General features: G+C 47.1%; 1 protein-coding gene across 2 annotated transcripts in view; it reads left to right on the forward strand.

The window, feature by feature from the left end:
- Nucleotides 1-19,895, forward strand: part of Sdk1 (sidekick cell adhesion molecule 1) — a 974,090-nt gene that overhangs the window by 705,293 nt on the left and 248,902 nt on the right. The window contains exons 8-13 of one of the 2 annotated variants that reach the window (NM_177879.5): nucleotides 1,717-1,800; nucleotides 6,215-6,409; nucleotides 8,065-8,181; nucleotides 9,302-9,469; nucleotides 12,419-12,521; nucleotides 15,876-16,052. In NM_177879.5, the coding sequence (NP_808547.3) occupies nucleotides 1,717-1,800; nucleotides 6,215-6,409; nucleotides 8,065-8,181; nucleotides 9,302-9,469; nucleotides 12,419-12,521; nucleotides 15,876-16,052 (844 nt within the window). The remainder of the gene's footprint in view (nucleotides 1-1,716; nucleotides 1,801-6,214; nucleotides 6,410-8,064; nucleotides 8,182-9,301; nucleotides 9,470-12,418; nucleotides 12,522-15,875; nucleotides 16,053-19,895) is intronic. The other variant, XM_006504712.1, reaches the window with a different exon arrangement.

Consider the following 19,895-nt stretch of genomic DNA (forward strand, 5'->3'; position numbering starts at 1 on the left):
CACCAGAGCCTTTGTCGTCGTGATAATGAAGTATCACTGAAGCCTTAATGCTCCTGAGCCCGGCCATGCCTCTGCTGGACTCTGCTGAAGAAACGGGGGAATGCTGCAATTTACTCTCCAAGGAAACTCATTGTCTAATGCTGCCACCATTTCCTCTTCTGCAAGCAAGGGGGAGGCTAGAGAAAAATGCCTGGGAGTTTCCCTCCCTGCCAAGGATGGATGAGAGTCTCTGCCCGTCCTCCTCCACCTCCCCCCACTATTATTTTGCATTCCATCGAAGTATTAAATTTACATTTTGGAGGAGAACTGCTAAGACTTAAAAAAAAAAAAAAAGTTAATAGGCTGCGCTGTTCCGTGATATAGACCTGGCCCCTTGTTATAGGGCTATTCAGCATGCCTCACGGGTGGTGTTTAGTTTAGATATGGAAACAAACTAGCCTCTAAAGTACTGTGCTGTAAATATACCTTTATGAAGCTCTTGGGATGCCCTTTCTAAAATGTGAATTAAGATATTCCATGATTTCAAGCCCATAAACTGAGAAGTAGCCATCGCCCTGAGTGGTAATTTGCTTTCTGAAACCTTAGAATATAAATCACCCTTGCCTGCTGCTCCCCAACTTTGAGTCTGTGAGCGTGATGGTGACTAACGATGATGTAGTTAGAACAATCCTGAGAGCACAGACTGAGGACTGGGGAGGCGGCTCCGTCAATAAAGGACTTGCTACACGTACATGAGGACCTGTGCTCAGGCCCCCAGCACTCAGAGAAGAAGCCAGCTACGGCAGTGCACATCGGTACTCTTGGTGCTAGGGTAGAGGAGAGTGAGACAGGAGGATTCCAGTCTAGCCAAATTGCTGAGCTTCAGATCCCATGATAGATGATGTCTCAAAAAATAAAATGAAGAACATTTGAAGAAGACACTCGACATTGACCTCTGGCTGATACACACACACACACACAGACAGACACACGGACACACACATATATACATACAGACACACACACACACACACACACATACAGATATACATACAGACACACACACAGAGACACATACACAGACACACACACAGAGACATACACAGACACACAGATACATAGACACAGACACACAGACACATACATACACAGACACACACACACACATTGCACACACACACACCACACTGGGAGAGAGCAAAAGAAAGCTAAAGCAAAAGAGAGAGGGAGAGACAGAGGGAGAGGGAGGGGAGGGGGAGAGAGAGGTACAGGAGGGAGAGGTGCAGGAGGGAGAGATGGGGAGGGAGAGATGAGGGAGGGGAAGGGAGAGGTGGGGGAGGGGGAGGGGTGCATAATGATCCTTGACATCCTTCCTGTGTTAGTTACGTTCTCACTGCTGCTAAAGGGAGAAAGGGGTTGTGTTGCCCATAGTTCCCGCGGGAGCAGGCGGGGAAGCCCCAGTGGCAGGAGCAGAAGGCTGGGTGTTCTGCATTGCATCCATTCTTTAGAGGCAGAGAGTAAACAAAAAGTGGTGTCTGGCTACAAAGCCTCAAGACCCATCCCCACAAGCTCACTTCCTCCATCGACTCCCTCTCTTAGAAGTTCCCCAACCTTCCTCCACAGAGCCTCCATCTGGGAACCATGAGTGCTCACATGCTCATGAACTATAGAGGACATTTCACATTAAGGTTATGACATGTCTTTACTTAGGGGTTGTTTTCTTCTCCTTGTTTAAAGAGCCACCATATTTCACTGCTGAGCCAGAGAGTCGGATTTTAGGGGAAGTGGAAGAAACTATGGACATCCCATGTCGAGCCATGGGTGAGTATGGGAAGTCCCAGATGGGGACCTGTGGTCAATGACTGTGACTATCCTATCCTTCTAGGGGGACAGGGAGCATGAAGTTTTGGGAATATTGGACAATGGGACTCAGTAACCAGCCTGTGGTGTTGCTGAAGGAAGTCATTGTGAAGACCCTGCTTCTTTGTTTGTCTATAACATAGCCCAGGGGTGGCAAGATGTAATGTCTACTTACCCTTAAGAGGGGAGAGAAGTTTAGGAAGCTCTTACCCCTTGTCTGCCCGAGAGACAGAGGACACAGAAGACCCTGTGACTCCCCCTCAGGGCCTGGGTTCCCCAGAGTATGTGGGCCTAAGACCATGGCTCTCAGGAAACCCATCTTCATCCACTAGATGATAAGGACTGAGTACCATTTTTATTAATAATTAGTTAATGAATTAATTAACTTTTAAAGACAGGCTCTCGTAGAACCCAGGCTGGCTTCAGACTTGCCCTTGATTGACCTTGACTGAGCACTTATTTGAGCTGCCTGTATCCACCTCTGAGTGCTGGGATTATAGGTGTGAGCCACCACACATGGTTTATGTCGTACTGGGAATGGAACTTGGGGCTTATACCTGTTAGGCAAGCATTCTGCTGACTAAGGTATATTCCAGGCCCCGTTATTAATTATTTTGAATGGGAACATTTCCTACTTTTCTGTCCTTTTAGCTCTGGGGCAGCTCTCATGCTCCACAAGTCATTGTCCCCTCCTCCCTATGGCTCACCATACCTATTGCCCTGTCCATGAACTTTACTATATGGTTTCACAGGGAGTTACATAATGCTGCCCCTCCCACCATGTACACACACACACACACACACACACACACACACACACACACACAAGCACTACCAGTTTACAAGGCAATCCGTTTACCAAGACCTGTATAGATGAAAAGGCTCTTTTCCTGTCTATTTAAATCTGACATCATAAAAATAGTTTTCCTTCTCTCAGTAAACGCTGGAAGGGAAGCTTTGCTTTTGTGAGAAACAATGACCCCCACTTTGTAATGAGAGTGCTGGAGATCCAGAGTAGCCAATGTGAAGCAGTTTATTTTACGACCTTGCTAAGTCTGGCATCAGCCTATAGAAAAGGCAGAAAGAAAAAAAAAGTCCTAAATTCCCTATCCAATTGGTTCAGGATAAAAAGCTTTTATCTAATGGATGTCCTGGGGCTGGAGACTCCCTCCTTTTCTGAGCTGTGACTGACTGCTAGTGACTTATCTACCCTAGCATGAACTGGGAGCACCTGGACAAGCAGATATAGCAGGGGACCCAGGCCTCCTGCTTGTCTCTGCCCTCTGATGAGCCTTAAAGGCACCTCATACTGAAAAACAGACCAGACTGAGATATTTCTCACACTACCAGTTTAGTGACTGTCCCAGTTTCACAAGAGAGATGTTACCTCTTTACACACAGTTGACATCTTTCACCAGAGAAAGCACGGTTACGTGTTACACTCAGAGCCTCCAAGATGAAACAAGTTACATATTGGAAATTTGTCACCAAGTGTCTGGCATGTAGAAGCTGCTCACCAAATACTGGGACCATTCAGCAATGCAACAGAAGTCCAAAACCCAGTTCATGGCCATGTGCCCCAGCACAAGCTCCTGCCATGACACTCAGATACCTCCGAAAACTAATGCCTAGGACTAAGAGCAGATTCACCTCCCTGTATTCAACCAACACAGCTCTGAAATGGGAGCTGTGGGGCTCCCAACAGCTCTTGGTAAACGCAGTCGCCTCTGGCCAGAAGTCCCTTCCCATGATTTATATCAGACCTACTCTTTGGCAGAGAACTTGCAGACTCTGGTCCCCACTCCTGGTCACCTCATCATGGTCACTCTCTAAGCACGCTGTGTTTCTGTTCTCCTCAGCCACAGCTCTGTTAATGCAGCCGTAGAGGAGGACAGGAGAAGGACGGGATGGATGCTGAGTAGAGACACCTCATACTGTGGTGGCCTTGTCCTCTTCCCCCTAGCGTAGCAGCCTCTAAAGTGTAGGGTGAGAAGCTATGTGAAGTCTGTATTTTAGAAATGAGTGCATTCTCTACTGCACAGCTCTACTACGGTGGGGCTTACGGTTCCCACTTGACGTTAAATTGCCCCTAATAGAAACACTCCCACCCTCCCGCGTAGTAACTATTATTTTTCAGTAAATGACAATCTCAACATTCTCCCTGTGACAGGAGAAGGCTCTCTTCTTCGTATAATCCCTGCAGGGTAAACTGTTAAGCATAGACTTGTAAATGTGTATTGAACAGGTCTTCCGCACAGTGCTCTGCCATCATGTGATTTACAGCTTTCCCTTAACTCTGGCGAGGAGACAAACCGCATGGGAGGTGGGGGTGGAGGGGCACCCCGTGAGAGCTACATCATGTAATCGCCATTATGAGGTTTTACATGAATTGCATATGCTTTTACCTTGAAATGGGTTTTAAAAAGTTGTCCTGATTTAATGAGAGGTGACAGGAAACGTAATTAAGGGAAAGGACTGCCCGAGAACACATCATCTGGAAATGCTCCCGACATTAGCTCTATTCATTCAAATGGGCCTTCTACACCCACGTACGCTGACATCGAGTCAGGGGTCTGCGTAAGCCTTAGAGAATCCTGGCAAAATGTGCTCTTTAAAACTTTAATCCATTTTATAATGCCAGACCTGGAGGCATGCGCCTGTAATCCCAGCACTTAGGAGGCAGAAGCAAGAAGGCCAGCCTGGCTGTGCAGCAAGATTTGTCTCAGAACCAACCAAAAAAAATTCATTTTTATCTAAGGAAACTGAGGAACAAAGGCAGCTAAACTCTAGAACTAACTCTTTGTATCTTTTTGGGTTCCCATGTCCGCTGCATTTCTGGAGTTTGTTATGTCATATGGGTTTGGGCTGGTTCTCTGTGGAGCCTCTTGCACACCTAGTTCTCACTTTCTGGATGGGTGTGGTCTTCTTGGACTTGGGGAAGGGCAGAGATATTCCCCAGGAAGCTGTCTTCCCCTAGCTGTGCACAGGTTTGAGTGGAGGGCCTATATGTTCCCTACCAGACTGGGTTGCCCCAGGCACTGAACTGCTGTGGTCCACCAGCCCTGGACTATGTGAACTGACTGCTGCCATGGCAAAGAAAGGCTTCAAAAGTCCACATGTGCTACTTAGGCTGCAGGCAGTTCCCTCCGTATACCCCCGAGGTTATGAAAGCCTGTCTTAATGTCCACATTGGAAGCCAGGTCTTGTTTCTCACGGAGATACCACCACACAAGGAAGGGGATACTAGGCAGGGACCTGGGTTCTGAGCTTGTCTAGTCCTCTAGTCCTCTAGTCTAGTATCCTGCCATGTTTTCAGCTTACTCAGCTCTTGGGGGACAGGTACAGGGCCTCTTGCACCCCCTACTTCCTGTCATCATAAGGATCTGAGGGACAAAGCAAGTTATTCAGGGTCCACAAGCTGACACCTCACATGTCCCTCACCTCCTTTAATCAGGGTGTCCCTAAGGCTTGCAAATCACTCTCCCCACAGTATAGACTTTCCTTAAGGCCATTGATAGCCATCAGCTCATTGGATGAGGCCGTGTTTGAAGTGGCCTCAGCTTTGTTATTGACTGTAGTAATAAGTACCCACAGTATCCACAGAGCCCGTGCTAAGTGCCTGGTGAGAGTTTTATATACAAACCTGCCCAATCTTCACTGCCTCTGAAGTTATATTAGCAATTTGTTTCATTGCTGTGACTAAGTATCTAATAGGCTGAGAGGTCAGTCCATCACCACAGGGATGTGGAGCATCAGGAACTGATGGTCACATTGTATCTACAGTCAGGAAGTAGAGAGAGAGGGGTGAATGCTGGTACTCTGCTCATCAGGAACTGATGGTCGCATTGTAGCCACAGTAAGGAAGTAGAGAGAGGTGAATACTGGTACTCAGCTCACTTCCTCATTTGTGTTCAGTTAAGAACCCCAGCCCCAGCCCCAGCCCCAGCCCCAGCCCCAGCCCCAGCCCCAGCCCCAGCCCCAGCCCCAGCCCCAGCCCCAGCCCCAGCAACGGTGCCAATTCTTCCCACTTGGGTCCACTCAATCTAGAAGCTCCCAATGACCCTGGACCAGCATTCCAAGCAGGGACAGAATCATAGACATCAATCCTGTCCTAAATTCAAGGGCAGTTACAGTTGAAATCTTTCTAAGTGGGTAGAAACCTAGGGCCATAAGGTGAGAGTGGGGAGGATCCCCCGGCCCTTGCTTATTCCTTCTTCCTCTTCAGACCTCTCAGTGTGGGTTTCTTCATGTAAGATGAGGGGCGTGTCCCCAGTAGATGGGATGTGGTCCGAGAAGATTGCTTCAGAAGACACTTAGTCTTTCCCCGCCTACAGAAACCTCCTGGAGTGCAATGTTCCTCTCTGTTCCTATCCAGGGGTTCCTCTTCCCACTCTCCAGTGGTACAAAGATGCTGTTCCCCTCAGCAAACTCCAGAACCCTAGGTATAAAGTTCTCCCCAGCGGAGGCCTCCACATTCAGAAGTTGAGTCCAGAAGACTCTGGAATCTTCCAGTGCTTTGCCAGTAACGAAGGAGGAGAGGTCCAGACTCACACCTACCTGGATGTGACCAGTAAGTAGCAGTATGGCCAGCCTTCAGGTCAGACAGAGCTGCCTCCTCTGCTCAGACACAGGGTGGTAGTAACATCCTGTCAGCTCCTGAGGTGAAAGGACAGGGCCCTGTGATGGATGAGCGGTGAGATAAGGAGAGTCATGGCCTTCAAGCTTTGCTCTTTGAGGCTGAGTTGTCCAAAAGAAAAAAAAAAAAAAAAAAAAAACTACTATTTCAGACAAGAAGAAAAATATTTCCATTTTCTCCCCCCTCTGGACAGAATCAGAAAGACTATTGGGTATATAGTGTACTACTAATCTTTTCCTTTTGATCTTTTTTTTTTCTCCATTAAAAAAATTTCATTCTCTACTTTAGTTTTATTGAACAATTATAGTTCTTTTGTGGGCTTCTTTTATTATCCCATTAGCAGAAATACCATGGCACCCTGTCTTTGAAAAAATAAAATAAAAGTACAGGTTCTCACTGTATCTGCGGGTTTTCTTTCTAATCTCCCGCAGCTGTAACATTGTTCTTCTGAAATGAAATGGAATTTAGCAGTTACAGAATTGCACCTTTCAAGTTTGCCCTTTTAGTGGCAAAGTGCTGATATTGCAGATGTGAGCACCACTGGGGAGTGTGGCTGTGCATGTGTGCATGCGTGCATGTGTGCATGTGTGTGTGCGTGCAGAATGGGACTGGTGATTTTCTGTAGTGTATTAAGAGATGGCCAAGTTCCTAAAATGCATGTGTGTATCTTGGTAAACTGGGAGGTCACTGTCCTTGACCCCCTTGCTAGGAGTTACATTTGTCCTCCACACCAGAGCACTGGGAACCAATCTTGCTCTGAGCAGTAGAAATAATATTGGGTTTTGATGCCAGAAACTGAATTTGCATCCATTAGAATTATTTAAAACCTACCTTCCAGCTATGGCCAGGGTGTTCTGAGGCAGAGATGACCAGATAGTTTGGGGTTGTGTGTGTGTGTATGTGTGTGTGTGTGTGTGTGTTTGTTTTCTTTGAAGGGTCTGGTAATAGATGTTGTAGACTTTAAGAAACATGGTCTATGTCACAGCTACAAAGCGCAGAATGCATGCCTGTGCAGAAGGGTATGGGAGTGTATCGAGGATAGCTGGATCACCACCACCACCAACAACAACAACAACTTCTCCTATCTTGTAGAAAAGAGTGCTTAGTCTGGCAAACACTGGTACACAGGCTGCATTTTATCCCAGCATGCCCCTGCCGTATTCCTTTTATACAGGACTGAGCAGCCCTCACACTGCCTACCTGTCCCCACGAATAAAAAGAAGCCACAGCATGGAACAGGAGTTCTTAACCATGTATTTCAGCTCTCAGAATGCTCCCGGGAAGTGTAGATGTGTCATCCTGTAGTTGGCACAGTTTGTTACCTAAAGGACAAAGACAGTTTCTGTAGATAAACGTGCTTTCTGGGCCCCCGGAACTTCACACAGGGCTTCCACTTCCCTATAGACACTAAACAATAACAGGTGATTCCTGGGATATCAATAACACTGGGTTGGAGCCACTCCAGAATGACTAATGGTTTTGACATAGTAGCCTTCCCTCTGATTGGTCCTGCATGTTCTGTGTGACTCCAGGCAGGCTTCTCAGAGCTGATGCCACAGCTCACTGTTACCTCTCCCCTCCTCCCACAGATATTGCTCCTGCCTTCACCCAGCGTCCAGTGGACACCACGGTTACTGACGGGATGACGGCTGTCCTGAGGTGTGAGGTGTCCGGAGCTCCCAAACCCGCCATCACATGGAAGAGAGGCAGGTGGCTCTGCAGTGGCCATGGCTGCTGTGGAAAACACTGGAATGTTGGCTGATTTGTTTTCCCTTCTCAGTCACTCAGGGAAGATTAAGTAACATCTATTGAATACCTCTGACAGGAACTAGATGCCAGGGTGCAGTGTGAGTGAGACAAGTGAGCCCAGGCTTCCAGAAAACTTGGGGACTGGGGTCCCTAGCCCTGTGTACCAGGTGTACCTGTGCAAAGCTCTGTACCTGTCATCCTGGAACAAGAGAGGCAGAGACAGGAGATCCTGGAGGCTTGTTGGCCAGACAGCCGTGCCCAGTGCGTGAGCTTCAGTTCTTAGCTGTAAACCTTGTCTCAAAAAAAAAAGAAAAGGAAAAAAAAAAAAAAGAAAAAGAAAAAGAAAAAAAGACAGCCTCTACATATATGCACACCATTTACATGTGAACCTGTGCATATGCACATGTGCATCTACACACACACAAATATTCACATGTAACCCATACACTAGTGGTTCTCAACCTGTGGGTCAAGAGCCCTTTGGGTAATTAAATGATCCTTTTATAGGGGTTTACAGCCAACAGGAAACACGGGTCTCTACATTAGGATTTACAACAGTAACAAAATTACAGTTAGGAAGTAGCAACAAAAGTGATTTTATAGTTGAGGGTCTTCCCAACACAATGAACTATATTAAAGCGTCACAGCATTAGGAAAGCTAAGAACCACTGCTGTACACATACAGTTTTTTTTTTTAAATCAGCAAGGTCAGTGGGAGTTAAAAGGTAGTAATAACTGTGTAAATATAACTGTCCTATACATAAGCCCTCCATGAGGGCCTCTGTCTGCTGGGGTCCTGAAGATATTAAGCCCTGGATGTGAGGTAAACAGAAGCAAACACCCAAAGGCAAGGATTCCATACACAGATCCTAATCTGTTTAACAGACTCTCATAGTGCCAGGCAGCTAGCATGCTCCTGGTATTCACAATCCCCTCAGTGATGGTGGGAAACCCGCTTCAGCCATTGTGCACCCAGGATGCTCCTTTTACAAGGAGTATTCTCCTGCCTGCTGCCATCCTCCCTCACCTTCCCTGCCAGAGGCTGCGCCTCTAATGCTCCTCTCTTCTGCTCTTCAGGGAACCACATTCTGGCCAGTGGCTCTGTCCGGATTCCTAGGTTCATGCTGCTGGAATCTGGGGGGCTGAGAATAGCCCCCGTCTTCATCCAGGATGCTGGCAACTACACCTGCTATGCAGCCAACACGGAGGCTTCTGTGAACGCCTCCGCCATGCTCACCGTGTGGAGTAAGGACCATTCTCTGAGAACCTACTGTGAACTCCGCTCTTGTCTCTGCATGATCTGTATCCCAGGGATATCAATACCCCCTTAGATTTTTCTCACTTAATCCAAAGAAAGTGATTATTTTTACAACTAATTTATAGAAATCTGTTGAGTAATTAAATTTTCTGTTTCTGAAAGAATAATTAGGAGACGCATCCAGAGATTCACTGGGGCTATTTCAAGAGCTGTAACAGATCGACTTTTTAAAATCAGTAGACTTATTATACCCGGTTGGCTGGAATAGCTAAAGTAATGTTTTGATTAATTTTATAAGAAAATTGAGTTAATCATTGATATCCTAAAGAAAGTATTAGAAGTCTAAGGAGATTGCTCCATCAATAAGATACTTTGTCTGCAATTATGAGTTTGGTCCCCAGCACCCACATAAAATCAGGAACACACTTGTAACCCCAGTGCCATAGCAACACAGACAGGAGGATGCTGTCTTACTGGGCAGCCTGTCTCATTGTACACATCTCTGGGTACATCTCTAGGTACAGGAAGAGACTCTGTCTTGTGAAATAAAATGGCCTCCACACGCAAACATACATGTGTACATGCACACAAACACACAGGAACATGTGTGCACACACAAGAGAAAGTATTTGTTCTATACCATCTGATTTGTAGCTACATTAGACAGGGATGTTTCTTGTATAGTAGAAACAAACAGTGGGAATGTCCTTTGTTCCTCCAGCTTTTACCAGCCTCAGTGGTAGGTCACTGGTTCTTGAAGTACAGAGAGAATTGCTTTTTGTAACATGACGATCTGAACACCAAATGTTCCCTACCTCTAGTGTGTAAGTGCTCTTTCCTCTTGTTACTCCTACCCACTTTACTAACAGCTCATTTTTCCAACAGAAGAAGCCAGCACACACTGACAATCTCTGTAAGGGTCTCTGGTGAAAGAGAAAGTTCAAATTCACTCAAATAATATGTGAAGATGTAGTCGGTTCTAAAACACACACATGTACACATACACGTACACACATGACCACACATACACACACATGACCACACATACACACACAGAAGTACATGTACACACATGTATGTGCATACACATTTACACACATGTATGCACACACATGACCACACACACACATGTGCACAACACTTTCATTCATATATGGCATAGTCTCTCATACCATCACTGTACATTTTGATAAATGACCCTTTTAATGGAGTTTTTAAATTTTTTTCAATTATATGTATTCCTGGGGGCAGGGAGGGCAAAGCCAATATGTACATGAATATGGGTGTCCACAGAAGCTGGAAGAGGGTTTTCAGTTCTCTGAAGCTGGAATTACAGACAGCTCAAATGGGTGCTGGGAGCTGAACTCAGTTCTCTGCAAGAGCAATATGCATGCTTAACTACTGAGCCATCCCTCCAGCCCCAAATAACCCTTTAAAAATATTTTATTGGGTATTCTTGAAACATCAGAGGTTTTATTTTTAAACTTATTTAAATTCCTGCAATATTGACAAAATACTAAAACGGAGTATGTTTTGTTACGTTTGGAGGTTGGAGTCAAGCAGAGGAACGTGCATGGGGAACGTCGCTTCGCAGCCAGAAGCTTGTGGAGAAGGAGATAATGAGGCTTGACTCTCCACAGATCATATTCCAGAAACTTCTGTGGATCTGTCGAGGATCAAAGTTAGGGCCGTGCTATGTGACACTAAGTCAGCTCAGTGCCCAGTAGACTTACCCAGGTTTCTCAGTCTAGCTGTCTGTAATCATCACATGGCCTCTCGTAGGCAAAGACTCAGGAACTTTTCCTGAGACACAGCTGGCAGGTCACTATGCTGGGCTTCAAGGGAAGCCCTGGAACTCACAAGTTTTAGTTCTGTGTGTGGTCCTAGAGTGGGGTCCCCTGGCTTCTGTGTGGCTGACTGTGGGTTCTGGGGTCCTCAGCTGTGGGACAGCCAATAGACCCTGTCTCTCACCAGCAGTGTGGTCCTGGGCAAACCCCACAGGTTTGCTCTTGTGATTAAATCAATCAGCACAAATAAAAGCGACTTCCAAAGTCCCGGGGTGCTATGTGAACACTAGAAAATGTTAACACGATAATTATCTTAGCAAAGAATATAGATTTTGTTTATACACTATTTTTTTTTTACTTATGTGTTCATTTACAACACCGGGGGTTAAACCTAGGGCTTCCACCATTGAGCCACATCCCCAGCCCTCTTTTTACCTTTTGTTTTGAAATAGGGTCTCATAATGTTTCCTAGGCTGCTCTTAAACTTAGCCTGTAATTTGCAGGACATGAACTCACTCCATAGCCCAAGCTGGCCTTGAATTTGTGATCCTCCTGCCTCAACCTCCATTTCTACTCTGCTTTGAGGATCCAGACTTCAGGCTAAAGAGACAGCTCAGACAGCGCAGTGCTTAGCCTGCAAAGCTTGAGGGTCTGAGGTCGATCCTTCGAACCCACATAGAAGAACTGGGAGCAATGGCCCTTGCCTATTATCCTATGATCATGGAGTCGGAGGCAGGCAGATACTAGGAGCTCACTGGCCAGCAAGTCTACCCTACTTAGTGACTTCCAGGCCAGTGAGAGACCCTATCGGCAACACAAGGATCCTCACACATCCACAAAAGACACAGAGATAAAGCACTCCAAAGAGTCCAGACTCTAAATGTGTACACACAGTCTTTGTCTCTCTGTTCTGGGGAGCTCAGAGATCAGGGATGACTTAGGAGTGGGTATATCAACTAACTCTGCTGCCACACAGAAAGGCTTGTTTTTCCATTCTCTGAACATCACTGAGCGCTTCCATTTACACCCATTTTTGCCAAGATGAGAGAGAATTTGGAGGCTTTGATGTCAGATGACCAATTCATTATCCCCGAGGGCACAGGCTCACACGCTGCTGACTTCATCCAACTGTGACTTGTGTTGTTTCAGATCGAACGTCCATCGTTCACCCTCCAGAAGACCGCGTGGTGATTAAGGGGACGACGGCCACCCTGTGCTGCGGAGCTACCCACGACCCTCGGACCTCTCTCCGGTTGCTCACACTGCTCTTGTTCATTAGGACTGGTTAAGATTCCTTGGGTTAATAGAGGGAAAGTGGAGATGAGAAGTGAGAGTTTGGTGGTGGTGGTCGGGGGGGGGGTGTCTTTGATTTTAGCAGCAGACCTCTGATGATGCCATCTCTCAGTGGCGAGCTCCATCATTAATCACAGGAATCCGTCTTCCATTCCAGACTTATGTATTATTTACAGTGGGCTATGCTCCACTCCGTGGCTTCAATACAGCTTTTTGTGATTTTCCTGCCAAGGTTAATACACTGTCTGTAAAACGCACTTGTCAGGGTCTGATACTTAATGAGACAAAAATCCAGAGGGATGGAATAGGATTTCAGTGGTGTTGACATGGAGGCTCTGCAGTGCTCAGGGGGAGTTTTCTATCCTGCAAGGACAGTTTTTCTGTATAGTGGGAGAAGAAAGGCATGCAGGTATCCAAGGCAGTAAAAGGGAAACGTAGGCAGAGGAGCGAGCCAGGAACTTGGAGATTCTCCAAATGCCAAGTGGGACATCACGCAGACTAGAAGCTGCTCACGATGACTGTGACACTTGGGCTGGGTGTGTGGCTCAGTTATAGAGTGTGAAGCCCTGGGTTCCATCCCCCAAACTGCATACACTGGGCATTGGGATATGTGCCTATAATCCTAGCACACCAGAGGTGGAAACGGGAGGGTCAGCAAAGGAAAGCTATCCTTAGACACATATAATTCACGACAAGAATCATTGTCTCAAAACAAAAACAAGGACAAGGTGGACATGGGGGCACATGCCTTTAATCTCAGCACTGGAGAGGTAGTGAAATATCTGTGAGCTGGAAGCCAGCCTGGTCTACATAGCAAGTTCTAGGGCATTGAGGCCTATACAACAAGACCCTGTCTCAAAGCCAAAAAAAAAGTTCAAAACCAGGCCACTTTGGATAAGCAAGGCCTGGCTGCAGACAGGTGGCCCTCAGCAGTGAGATCTGTCTCAAGAAGCAGGAGAGTTGTAACTTTTCAGACTCAACCCTGGAAATAAATCAGGTGGGCAGGGAGGAAGGGGGAGATGGAGAGGGGAGGAGGGGAGGGGGAGGGAGGGAACAGACAGGGAGAGGGAGAGGGAGAGGGAGAGGGAGAGGGAGAGGGAGAGGGAGAGGGAGAGGGAGACGGAAGAGATCCCATAGCATTGTCACCGCACCTTAGTTCTAAAAGGCTGCACTTAGCCACAAGGATGGAATTGGAGTCCACACTGAACAGAGGGCATGGCTCTTAAAGCACACACTGAGGACTGGGTTTGGACATTTGACCCTCCTCTGCCCTTTCAGTGCAAGTATTTGCAAACCATCCATTTCTCCCTCCCCACCTGACCCTCCAGAGTCTCCAGGACTGGAATGCAGCTGTCTTCCAGCAAATGCAAAAGCCAAAGGGACAGATAGGAAGCATAATGTTTGACTGCGGGAACCCTGGGGGGCCTGCCCAGAGAGAGGGAACCCTGGGGCCTGCCCAGAGAGAGGGAACCCTGGGGGACCTGCCCAGAGATCTCCTTCACACTTAAAGAAAACTCCAGTCATTGTAAAGGCAGGAGGACATGGCTTTTAAAACTGCTCCAAGAGCTCAGAGGTTCCACTGGGATGGTCCCTTTGCAGCACGTCCCGAGGTCAGTGGAAGATACCCCCTTTCTGTGAAGGACTTGAACTGTCCCCACTATGGATGGACCCAGGTTATTAGGGCAATTATCTTTTCTCTTCAAATGGACTATTTCCTGTTGTCTCTTGTGTTGCAAGGTGACCTCCCGTGACCAATTCATGAAAATCTATGCTGTGAATACACAGGGCAGCAGGGGCTGGCACATTTTGAAAATGTAATCAGATTCTTCTAATAAATAAAACCAGAACTTTCATCAATTCAGCCATCGGTAGGGCCTCACCCAGGGACATTTAGTACTGGACAGGCTCTTAATTGAGTCTATAACTGGAAAAGAAAAATGTGCCAAAATGGCCCTAAAGATTAACTGAGGAAGAAAGGTAGAGTCAGAGACAGCCTGCTAGTGTGGTGGGCCTTTAGCAGTTAGAGATGCATTGAGCTTTGCCTAGGAAGAGGGAGTCCCTCTCTGCGAGGTCCTAAGCAGGACTGAAACAGGAGAGCTAGGCAGTAAGTGACAGGTCTGACCCACAGAGGCCCTGTCTCCCAGACACATGCTCAGATAGATATCCACAGTTGTCTTCATTGTCCTATTTGAGGATTTTGTTTGTTCTATGTGTGTGTGTGTGTTGGGGGTAGTACATTTATGGTGCACTTATATACATGAATGTGTGTGTGTGTGTGTGTGTGTGTGTGTGTGTGTGTGTGTGCTCGCGTGCGCACGAGTGTGTTCCCATGTATATAGGCATATACATGTGAAAGTACATGTATACCTACTTGCACATGCATGGGGAGATCAGAGATTATATGAATGCCTTTGATGGATCTCCACTTCATTTCCAGAGGCAAGGTCTCTTGCTAAATCCAAATTCAGCTAGTCTACCAGCCAGCTTGTCCTGAGGATCCCTTCTTTCCCTCTGAGTGCCTGGATTACAGGCGTGCAGGCGGGCTACCATACCCACTCCGCTTTTATGTAGGTGCTAGAGAGCTGAATTCCAGTCTTAATGCTTGTGCAGAAAGCACTTTAGACCTTGAGCCATTATCCCAGTCCTCTACCTTGTTTTGAGACAGGGTCCTCCACTTAGCCAGGATCTCATTGGTTAGGCTAACCTGGGGACCAGCAAGCCCCTGGGATCTACCTGGTGTTGCCTCCCTAGTGTTGAGGCTACTAGTGTGTGGTATCACCCCAGACCTTCCATGTGGATTGTGGGAATTAAACTCAGGTCTTTTTGAATGACAGGCAGACACCAACTAAACAACCCCCCCACCACCACCACCACCACTGCCCGGCTTTAGTCACCAAAGCACCCACCAGCTTTTATAGGTTATCTGAGATATTGCCATAAAACTCTCCTTTTTAAATGATTTATTTTTATTTATCTCTTACTGTGTGTGTATCTGTGTGAATGTATGCTGCATGTGTGCTGTTGTCCATGGAGGTCAGAAGAAGGTGTCAGATGGTCATAGCTGGAATTCTAGGTCATGAGTCACCTGACTTGGGTGCTGGGAACCAAACTTGGGTTGTCTGGAAGGGCAGGGCACACTTTTAACCACTGAGCCATCTCTCTAGCCACAAATGATTTCTTTTTTTAAAAAAAGTTTAACATGGTCATGTTTACTCTGCTGTCTAATACACCAACTGCTTGCACCTTGCTATCAGGGAAGGGGTGCGGATCTGCTCCTATGTATTTTGTGATCAACCCTCTGCTTGGCCCACAGCTACGTTTGGAAAAAGGACAACGTGGTCATCACAGCGTCTAGCAGCTCCAGAATTGTGGTGGAAAAGGATGGGTCGCTTGTCATTAGCCAGACGTGGTCAGGGGACATTGGTGACTACACCTGTGAAATCATATCCGAGGGAGGGAGTGACTCCCGGACGGCACGGCTGGAAGTGATGTGAGTACCAAGCCTCTCCTGTCTCCAGACTTCCACGCGGCCATACTTGACTCATGTCTGCCCACATGCTGCCCCATGCCATCAACCTGAGGCCAGCACAGCCCTCCATTCAGCTGTGTATGATGGCAAGGTCTTTTCTTTTTCACCCATGTGTGTTTGTGTGTGTGTGTGTGTGTGTGTGTGTGTGTGTGTGTGTGTGTTGGAGAGGTGCATGTACATATGCTGGGAATAGGGCTGGGAGGTATCGAGGCTAGAGGTCAACTTCAGAAGTCACTTCTCAGGAGTTGTACATTTTGTTTGTTTGAGGCAGGGTCTCTTATTTTTACCTGGACTCTTCTGATATGCTATTCTGGCTGGCCAGGGAACCCCAGAAGTCTACATGCCACTGCTTCCCCAATACTGCAATTACAAGCAGGTGCCACAACATATGACATTGTTGTTTTGGTTCTGTGATGAAACTCATGTCTTCATGGTGGCAAGACAAGCACTTTACCAACTGAGCTGTGGCCTCAATCTATCCATCCTTCCTTCCTTCCTTCCTTTCTTCCTTCCTTCCTTCCTTCCTTCCTTCCTTTATATCCCCACTCTGCCTTCACCTCTCCCCCATGACCTCATGTTTCATTCTTACATAGATGGTGTGCTCACAGGTCATCGTCCCCATGAATCCTTCATATCCCTGCACAGACACCTATCATGAACGCTGTCTACCTCATTGCCATTATGTGGGGATGAGTTCCATGTGATTGCCCATCAGTTTCTGAGTGGTGACAATGTCAGGTCACCCTATCCAAAAGTCCAGAACCAAGCAGCCAACTAGGCCTCCAAGTGAGGTCATCCGCAGATGACACCTCCTACTAAGTCTTTCACACTCCTTAAGAGCACTGTCCCGTTGCTTCCAGTCTAGAACTCTCTGTGGGTTCTGGGCTCAGGTGTAAGCTTTGGTGCCCCTATATTTCCTCAGCTCCCTCTCTGATCACAGAGGAGGAAGCTACAAGGCCTGCTGGCATTGTCCACCTTTTCAACGTGTATTTATTTGCTTTGTTTAAAAAAAAAAAAAAAGTGCCCTCCCAGACAATCCCTGAAGTACAGGAAGAGAAAATACAATTTGCAAAGAGAGAATGGAAGCCTCACGGCTGCTAAACCAGGATCTGGTGTCTGATGCCCATCTGCCCGCCCATCCCATCCACTGCAGGGCGTGCTGGGCCATCAGAAGGCAACCATGAGAGGCTTTTCTTTCAGCTCTGCCCACCTTGATGCAGGATGAATTCTGAACAGAAAGCATTCCCTAAAAATAGCATCAGAACCCTTTGCATCCAACGAAGTCTCATTTGTCTTTGAATCCCCAGCGTCTGCGAGGGGATTAGGAATGAAGAGAGTGCCTGCAGAGAGCCAAGCCAGGCCTTCTGTGTGTGTCCCAAGCACTCAAGAAGGAGCAAATTCGAGCTCTCCAAATTAGAGGAATTTAAAAGGTCGATGACCATGCTGGAGAGATGGCTCAGCAGTGAAAAGCACGGGCAGCTCTTGCACAGGACTGGAGTTCAGATCTTAGCCCCCACATTGGGGATCTCAGGCCTGCCTGTAACTCCAGCTCCAGGAGATCTGACACCCTCTTCTGACCTCCTCCAGCAGCCACACACATGAGGCACACACACATATAAAAGATATAAACAATGGAAGTTTAATGATGGGGCTGGGGTGTGGCTCCATGGGCAGAAACATGCCGTGCGTGCATACACATGCTGAGTTTGGATGTGTAGCAACAATATTAAAACTGGGTGCGATGGATACCTATAATCCCAGCACTAGGGAGGCACAGACAAGTGGATCACTGAGGCTTGCTGGCCAGACAGGTTTTCAGAATTGGTTAGCACAGGTTAAGTAATAGAGGCTGTCTCAAATAATGAGGTAGAGCATGATGGAGGGAGACACCTGATGTCAACCCCTAACTTTCATATGTGAGCATGTAAGTGTAAACAGACACACCACAGACATATATCACACATACACAAATATACCACACCACACACATACCACACATATGTACACACACCACACACATAACACACACAACATACAATACATACACCATACCATATACATACACACACACCACATACACACACACACACACATACCCCACACATATCACACACACATACACACCACACATAGCACAACACACACACATACACCCCCCCACACACATACCACACACATATACACAACACACCACACACATATACACACCACACACAGCACACACCACACACACATACCACAGACACACACACACACACCACACACAGCACACACACACATACACACACCACACACAGCACACACACATACCACAGACACACACCCACATCCACCACACACAGCACCCCCCCTGGCACACACACACATACCACACACACACCACACATGACACACCACAAACAACACCCCCCACATACACACACCAGACACACACATACCACAGACACACGGAGCATGGAAGGACTTACTGATGTGTAGCACCCGTCCAGAAGGTCCCGTATACATTCGGAAGCTGAAACAGTCCTGTTCTACCTCCTGTTTGCCCCTCTCCAGTATGATTCTGATTCCTCTTGGACAATGATATCTCTGGGGAGCAAAGGCACCCATTAGCCATGATGAGCCTGGAGCCCAGTGTAGTCCTTAAGAGCAGCCTTGGGGCCTATTTGGCTTTGGGCATCCATGGTCTTGTTGATCCCCCCACCCCCACCCCCCACCGTCATCATTGGAGCCCTGAGATCCTTTAGCTCTCTTGGTCCTTTCCTGTCCTCCATGGTGTAGCATGTGTCCCCTGCTGGTGTTGCCCACAGGCTCCTGCCTATATGTCCTTTAGCATTCAGCCCCAGGACGGTTTCCTGCCACTCAGTCACTGTGCCTCCCCGTTTGTCCTGGCCTGTCCTCCTCATGGCATCTCAAACACACTGGAAGAGAAGTCTGCCATCCAAGCCCTTTCCTCCCAGAAGTCCCTCAGCGTAAATGTTTGCATGCTGGGTGCCTGGCATACCAACAGGTGCCCAGCAAGTGCACACTGAGTGCTTGTTGGCTGAAGGCATGTAGGAATACATCCGTGAGTGTATGTTTTAGGCCATTGATTTGCCTCTACTCCTCTCTTACCTGCAGTGTATGGCATAGGGATAAACGCACAGGCTGTCTATTAAAAGCCCAGCTCCACTGCCCCCACATCAGATTTAAAAAAAAAAATCACTTTGATGATGTTGGAGAACACAGACTGTGAATTCGCATAATTCTACATGCTATTCACTTTTCTTTTCTTTTCTTTTCTTTTCTTTTCTTTTTTAACTACCTTGGAGAACTCTTAGATCATCTAGTCTGGGCATCAAATAAATAAGTGTTAGCAGTTCATAAAGGCTCCGTCAGCACCAACACAACCGCACACTTCCAATACTGCACGTTCTTTTTATTCCGCACCTTCTTATGTTCTGCAGATTTACATATCTTCCCCACTATTTACTTATTTGATTTCCTCTAAGTAAAATACATTTTTCAGCAAATGTTGCTGTATGTATAAAATAATAGGCTTTCTGCGATGGTGAAACACCTCATTGCTAAAGATAGAAATATTTGCAGATCTGTGATTCAAACCAATTTGGGTGCCGCAGGCTGCGGAGCTGAGTCAGAAGGCTGCAGGCCCCTGGGAGTTGCTGGTGGAATAAACACAGTACTCTTCCAAGTCGGAATGAATGGGGAGAGTGGTACATCGTTACATCTGGAGCTCTTGGGGCTAGGGAGATGGTTCAATCAGGGAAATGCTGGCCAGGCAGGTATGAAGACCTGCATATAGATGTC

Source organism: Mus musculus, chromosome 5, assembly GCF_000001635.26.
Source record: "Mus musculus strain C57BL/6J chromosome 5, GRCm38.p6 C57BL/6J".
Classification (NCBI taxonomy): Eukaryota; Metazoa; Chordata; class Mammalia; order Rodentia; family Muridae; genus Mus; species Mus musculus.